This window comes from Haliotis rufescens, unplaced genomic scaffold, assembly GCF_023055435.1.
Source record: "Haliotis rufescens isolate VD_foot unplaced genomic scaffold, xgHalRufe1.0.p SCAF_1, whole genome shotgun sequence".
NCBI lineage: Eukaryota > Metazoa > Mollusca > Gastropoda > Lepetellida > Haliotidae > Haliotis > Haliotis rufescens.
The window spans coordinates 48784095-48791663 of NW_025963779.1; the positions used below are offsets into that span (position 1 = coordinate 48784095).

At 43.5% G+C, this 7569-nt stretch overlaps 2 protein-coding genes across 3 annotated transcripts; both read right to left on the minus strand.

The window, feature by feature from the left end:
- Positions 1-602: 602 nt before the first annotated feature.
- Positions 603-5268, minus strand: LOC125372362. Of its 2 annotated transcripts, none has more exons than XM_048382112.1 (2): positions 5064-5268; positions 603-1602 (listed from the first exon to the last, which is right to left on the minus strand). In XM_048382112.1, the coding sequence occupies exon 2, from the start codon at positions 1589-1591 to the stop codon at positions 737-739; it is 855 nt and encodes a 284-aa protein (XP_048238069.1). In that variant the 5' UTR covers positions 1592-1602; positions 5064-5268; the 3' UTR covers positions 603-736. The 2 variants fall into 2 exon arrangements, with proteins under 2 accessions (XP_048238069.1, XP_048238067.1); XM_048382110.1 differs by lacking the exon at positions 5064-5268 and adding an exon at positions 4137-4268.
- A 1070-nt stretch (positions 5269-6338) lies between these two features.
- On the minus strand, positions 6339-7191 carry LOC124131470 (forkhead box protein B2-like). The gene has a single exon (XM_046494754.1). The coding sequence runs from the start codon at positions 7038-7040 to the stop codon at positions 6339-6341; it is 702 nt and encodes a 233-aa protein (XP_046350710.1). The 5' UTR covers positions 7041-7191.
- Between the last annotated feature and the right edge of the window lie 378 nt (positions 7192-7569).

The window sequence follows — 7569 nt, forward strand, 5'->3', positions numbered from 1 at the left end:
CAACATATGTTTGGGGCTGTAGGACCACCACACTTGTCAAGTTGTACAATTCTAGGATTAGTTTGTTTTACTTCACAGTCACAAATTACAGCTATATCAGTGCTATATATAGCCAAGTCTTCTCAGGGAAAACCAGTTATTGATATCATGAGCAATACCCCACAACGTGTTTGTGCAGCATGACTGACCACCTCATCCCCAGTTTAGTCTCAAGTATCAGTCCGCATCCATGTCTGGTGGTTGAGCATCTGTCTGGAGAGCGGAAGGTCTGGGGTTCGATTCCGGTCGCATCATACCAAAAGATGTTAAAAGATGGTACTTGTTGTTACCATGCCAGGGGCTTGGCATTAAGGGGCTAAAACAAGGACTGGACTGGTCGGCTCAGAGTCAGTATACTGTCAGAGTGGTGTTTTCATGTTAAACTGTGGCATGGTATCTCAGTGGGCTACCACAATAAAATCAGCATTAGTCCAGACTGGTACAAGCAGCTAAACACACACAAACACACATGTGACAATCTTGAACACAACGGCAAACCCCACTTCACCTCACCTCACCTAAATTATGAGGTACTGGTATCTCTTCTGGGATTGATCAAGGAATATTAACAGTATACTTTAATACTAATTCAAAAGATGATAGTAGTTGTATACATGTATGTAATGATCAATTGAGTGACCATTTTCAACGCATAATATGGCTTTAGAAATGAATGTTTTATGGGAATTGGGCACCATTATTGCTCAACTAACACATCTTCGCTACTTGCCAATGCTTGTAGTTGCATCTCTGTGTCCAAGTTTCGAATCTTTTCTGCAATTTTAGCATTGTTTTTCTCTCTCCACATGATTACTTTATAGCTGAAATACAACAAAGTTGCAACGTTTACAAAAAAGCAAGCAAAAGCCAAACAGCTGTCCAACACCTCCATTGCCTTTCCAAGGTCGTTGAGTGAGAGCCAGGTGTCTTTGTGGCTGGGTACTAACGAACTGTTCGTTATCAAACTGGGGATGATCACCAGTGGGTTCTTCCCACTGGACACCGAGTCCACAACAGTGGAAAAAATCTTCTGTAGGTCCTTGATACTGCTGATGAGTATCCATGCGGGCAGAATAGTCAGAAACACATCCTCCACAGCTCGCCATACCTTGCCACCACAACACAGCAGTAGGAAGGAACTTGCTGTACGTAGTGGTTCCTCGGGCTCCAGAATCAAGTCAGTGAAGGCACACAAGGTCGGTTTAGATAATGTTACAAGGCTGGTGTCTTGAGAAACTATGTATATGTCGGAATGCTTGCCTCTTCCCAGAAACACGTCTCTTGTGTCCCTGATGGATCTGTTGTTGTAGAAATCCCGCACCAGTTTGATAGAGAAGGTGACAAGTCCTGCCACCAGCGCCAGGCTAGCTCCTACCACGCTGATGTGAGAGGACACGTTAAAGTCTTTGAAGGTCCATCCTGACCCAAACAGAACAATACCACTACCAGTTATGCCGAATAAGGAGAAAATGATTCGGAGGATGTTGAGGGTCCGGTGTCTTTTCTCCAGTTTGTCGGCAATCTTGTTTAACCTGTTCTTGGATTCTTCCATCTCAGAGGCCCCTGAAGTAAACATGTTGCTATTGCAGTATTGGAAATAACTTTATTTGTCAGGCTGACAGTATGTCTATTCTGAAGTAAAGGGCACTTGAAAACGGTAAGCTTCTCTGGAACTTTAGGAACGGTGGAATTGAGGAATAAGGGGATCGTAATACTAATTCTTACGGTTTGGAATTCTTAACATTTAGTGCTGAAATCGGGTGGCAGTTAATCCCAATTAACTACAACGTCCCAAGCAGGATTCGCGATTCTCTGAAAACACCCACCAACGCGCACACACACATAAACACACACGTGTAATAATGAAAGTGACCCCTGAAGATCTGGGGTAGAATAGATCTTCAGCAACCTACGCTTGCTGTAAGAGGCGACTAAGGGGATCGGTCGGTCAGGCTCACTGACTTGGTTGGTGCATGTCAATGATCTCACTTGCGTGGAACGATGCTCATGATGTCAATCACTGGATTGTTGGCTTTGCACACCAAATACAATGTATTGATCAGGATGGCCATATTGTGATCGAGAGTTTTTTAAGCAGATGGAGCCTGAGTTTTTTATTAACATAAAATTAAGCTGTTCCCTCAGCACCCCCCCTTCCCTTGAAATCAAAAGACACAAGTAATCGTAACGGGGAGACTTAATGGTGCATCATTTGAGTTGTCTCTACACTCACAGACATCACAACAAATCTACACCATGCTCTGTCACATTGTCAGCACATGTAACAGCAGTAACAACATCCAATCTGTGTCAGTAGCAGTGGATGTGCGGAATATTATTCTCTATATTCCCCCTCTATACAACCTTCTGAAAAAAGACGCGTCTTTCAAATTGTTGCAAATTAGGGCAACTTGATTCTCATGGCATAACTTGGAGTGATGTTGTTAATTCACGTCTTTTGACAATACAAGAATCTTCCTGTTCTGTTTTTAGGAACAAACAATGTCGTCAGTTTTCAAGTAAGGGTATATGGTGCTTAATGATCATTTCCCATCACAGTCAACACCTGTTATGGCCTGATGAAATGGAAGGTTAGAAATGATTATTAATAAATAAGGGTTACAGGCATACCCCCCCCCCCCCCCCCACCCACCCACCCGTGCCCCCCTAGAAATGACACAATCAAATGACACAAGTAATCGTAACGGGGAGATTTAATGGTGCATCAATTGAGTTGACTCTACACTCACAGACATCACAACAAATCAACACCATGCTCTGTCACATTGTCAGCACATGTAACAGCAGTAACAACATCCAATCTGTGTCAGTAGCAGTGGATGTGCGGAATATTATTCTGGGATAGTAAAGGTATACAATCTTACAGGATAGTATTTTTAATGACTGCATGCCATTATATTTTTCTTTAAACTGAACAAGAAACAAGAAGACGTGTCCATGAATATTCTACATATGAATATACATGATATGTTACTAAATACTTAAAGTTTGTTAGAACAATGAAAACTAGCACAATTTGTAAAAGAAATCCTCAAGATGTTTAATTAAACGTATGAGTGTGTTGTAGTTAAAAGTATAGGTGTCGCACGTCTGTCTCCTGCCTTGTGTCACATTTTATATCTTCACATGTACCTTCAATATGTCATAGCTAAGACCTTGAAGCGAAATAAACGTTTTATGTTTTTTTGTTTCTGAAATCGTTACATAAAGTGTGTAACCGTGTGTTGAATGGACTTTCTTTGCTGCATGTACGACGTGCTTAGCATATGTAGTATTACACACGCCTTGTGACAATACTTTACATCTGTCCATAAGTATGTTGTCATTAGGGAGACAAAACAAGTGACCCGTGAAGATCCGGGGTAGCATAGGTCTTCAGCAACCCATGCTTGCCGTAAAAGGCGACTATGCTTGTCGTAAGAGGCGACTAACGGCATCGTGTGGTCAGGCTCGGTGGCTTGGTTGATGCATGTCATCGTATCCCAATTTCGTATATCGATGCTCATGATGGCAATCACTGGATTGTCTGTTCCAGGATCGATTATTTACAGACCGCCGTCATATAGCTGGAATATTGCTGAGTGCGGCATTAAACAACAAACAAACAAACAGACAATAATGACCGTTTATCGCATTATATCTCAACATGCGACCGCCTCCTTGGTCTAGTGGTAGAGCGTCCGCCCGGCCGCGTCATACCAAAAGACGTTAAAAGATGGTACTTGTTTTTACCCTGTCTGGCGCTCGGCATTAAGGGGCTAAAACAAGGACTGGTCGGCTTGGGGTCAGTATACTGTGTCTGAGTGGGGTATTCCTGTTAAACTGTGGCATGGTATCTCAGTGAGCTAGCACTATAAATCGGCATCAGTCCGGACTAGTAAAAGCAGCCACACAAACACACACACACACGTACATGCACGTCGCTATATAAGTGCAATAATCTTGGACGCGACGTTAAACCCCATTTCACCTCACCTCAATATGCAGTCCACAGAGTTGATAATGAAATGTGTGTATGAGAGAGTGAGATGTAAACTGTATACTCTGTTTTTGATTTCTACGAATCAGATACTTACACGAATGTCCAGAAGATTATCGCCCAACTGGAGACGAAGTTGTTTACCATGCAAATGCTTGTTATAAACGTTAGGTGTCCCTGCATACCTCTGGCCAACTGGGGTAAATAATGGATTCATGGTTGTTTGTTGTGAAAGTGTGGCACTCCACTCCTTTACAGACGTACGTTTCTTTTGACTGTCACTTTCCATTCAGTGTTATACACGCTTTACAAAACATGTCCGGGAAGGCTTTGGGAAGACATTTTATGTTTGTTAGATTTGGGATACGTCATTAACCAGGGACTCGTCCACAGTAGAATTACAAAGGACGTGTCCCTTTGCAATATCTTATCTAACATTCGTACGTTATGGATATTTACAGAATGTTTGAGACAACACGTGGTTATATAAACACCATCTATATTTCAATAGCTTGTTGTTACATGTATCGGACAGCCTCCGTGGTCTAGTAGTAGAGCGTCCGCCCGGAGAGCGGAAGGTCCGGGGTTCGATCCCCGGCCGCGTCATACCAAAAGACGTTAAAAGATGGTACTTGTTGTTACCCTGTCTGGCGCTCGGCATTAAGGGGCTAAAACAAGGACTGGTCGGCTCAGAGTCAGTATACTGTGTCTGAGTGGGGTATTCCTGTTAAACTGCGGCATGGTATCTCAGTGAGCTAGCACTATAAATCGGCATCAGTCCGGACTAGTACAAGCAGCCACACAAACACACACACGTACATGCACGTCGCTATATAAGTGCAATAATCTTGGACGCGACGTTAAACCCCATTTCACCTCACCTGTTAGGGGTAGGGGGGACGTCCTATGTTGTTTTCACAGTAGTTATTATTTCCCCGAGTTTCCGATTCTCGGGCTTAATATTATAGATATAATTACTTGTAGTATTAATGCATCTTATAGGGCCTGCAGGTTCACTACATACCTGACCGTCTGCTGCATCGCTGGTTGTAATCTGCAGACGAGGTGACATCGACAGGGATTTCCGCCTTTAATTAACAGTCTGCATTAATATTTTACATTAACCGGACATTGTTCTGAAAATAGTCTCCCTCAAACCGGTCTATCAGCCTTCAGCGCCACCATGGGTTGTGAAGGGGGTCACATAGACACGGCCCGGATCAGACGACGTTGTTTTCAGGGTTTCATCGTTCTATGCCTTTTGGACAATTGCTATTTCTATATTCTACATCTTATATGCATGTAGGAGTGCCATAAATAGGTCCGGGTGACTTTCCTGTAACTTGATGAAAAAGTTAATATGTATTAATCACGTCCGGAAGCATGCCTATAGACTAGAGTCACGTGATCCATATATACAACCAGTCCGCAATTCACTTCTCCCCTCATTATGAGTATAACATACACACAGACAGACAGACAGACACACAGACAGACAGGCGCACACACACACACATATATATATATATATATATATACACACACAGACGGACAGACAGACACAGACAGACAGACGCACACACACAGACATATATATATATATATACAGACAGACAGACAGACGCACACACACAGCCAGACAGACGCACACACACACACACACACACACACACACACACACACATATATATATATATATATATATATATATATACAGACAGACAGACAGACAGACGCACACACACAGACATATATATATATATACACACACAGACAGACAGACACACACACAGACAGACACACACATAGACAGACAGACACACACACAGACAGACGCACACACACACACACATATCGTATATCTCCATACACACAATCCTTGCCCTGTCCTTACAGCAATCCCAGACTGTCTATCCGGAATTACTCCCTCCATATCATGTAAAATACTCATAAATCTTCTCCCAGCCTAGTCTGTCATATATTCCAAGTATATACCTATGTACAAGCATTATTCAAGAAATATTCAACGGACACATTCTGGGGACATTCAAACACCGTCCTTCCTACACCCATAATTTTACATGCACATACATACATGTACTACTGTATATCAGAAACACACGACATGGCGGTTTGCAGCATATTAACTTTAATAACGCACATAATTATCACTAACATTCGAACCACAGGGACAGTGTATGCAAAAACTAAAAACTGCAATGTATGTAATTTTTCAAAACACTAATTCCACAAATCAATGTGAATAGCACTATAGGTACAAGAGTCGTTGTCTTGTTATTCAGGGATGTTGTTGCAGGTTTCTGAAGGAGGGTACGGCACTGAATGACTGTCGTGGATGTGGGGACACACAGTAATGGAGGTTTTCATCAATAGTGGATCTTGGGCAGCTCCCTGGAGGCATGTACGCCCTACCCAGGGGCGAGCTTCCTGATGGAGAGCTGGAGAGAGGGGAGCCGGTCAGAGAACTGTTGATGCTGCTGGCGTTGTAGTAGCCGGCTGTAGGAGGAGAGTAGCCTGTAGGAGATCCCATGGTCGAGATACAGGGGTCCGGTTTGCCTATTGTGCTGTAGGGGTGTGTCTGGGTCAGTCCCGAGGGTAAATGGACAAGGCTCACGGGGTTGAAACCTTGGTATGGCGATTGACGATCATAGAAACCTGAATGGCCATAGAAATTGAGCCGTTGGACGGTGGCTTCATCTTGTCGCTGTTTGTCTCCTGACTTGAAACGTTTAGAACGACGAAGGAAACTGCCGTTGCCGAACATGTCCCCACAAGAAGGATGCAGAGCCCACAGGTTACCCTTGCCTGGTTTCCCTGGGGGTCGGGGTACCTTGACGAAACAGTCATTGAGGGAGAGGTTGTGTCTGATGGAGTTTTGCCATCTTCGTTGGTTGTCTTGGTAGTAAGGGAATCTCTTGACGATGTAGTTGTAGATGTCGTTGAGAGTCATCATGCCTGTTGTGGAACTCTCGACGGCCATGGTGATGAGAGCCACATAGGAAAAGGGAGGCTTCTTGTTGGAAAACTGCCTGCTTTGTTGGGAGAGAGTTGTCGTTCCTGGGACAGTGTCTAGACTTGGATCTTCTTCCTCATCGTTTTCGGAGCTCAGTGAGGAAGATGGTGAAGGCAAGGTGTTGTAATCGCCGCCTGGAACTCGATGCTGTTGGAAAATATAAATTGGATAGCTAATTGTTTATGTACAATTGATTGGACCAACACCACATCGACCTGCTTGAGGTGTGTCTAGATAACCCAGTGTCACTGTTACGAGTTGCTATTGGCTACTGGCTCACAATAACTCCGCCTACTTGTCTGCAGCGCCCCAAATGTCGACGCCTCTTTGTTCGTCGGGTTACAACACTTCCCGAGTGTATAGTTTTAGCCATGTTGTCCTTGTAGTCCATGCTTTGGTGAATAAATGAGCCTTTGTGGACTGAAAAATGTTTACCATGTGACGTGGAGTTCTATGTATACCTCACAACATGTTACTTTTATCTTTACTGACATTC

What these genes read in the sequence shown, in the direction of transcription:
- LOC125372362 (XM_048382112.1), bottom strand. Translation starts at nt 1,591, where the DNA reads ATGGAAGAATCCAAGAACAGGTTAAACAAGATTGCCGACAAACTGGAG.
- LOC124131470 (XM_046494754.1), bottom strand. Translation starts at nt 7,040, where the DNA reads ATGGCCGTCGAGAGTTCCACAACAGGCATGATGACTCTCAACGACATC.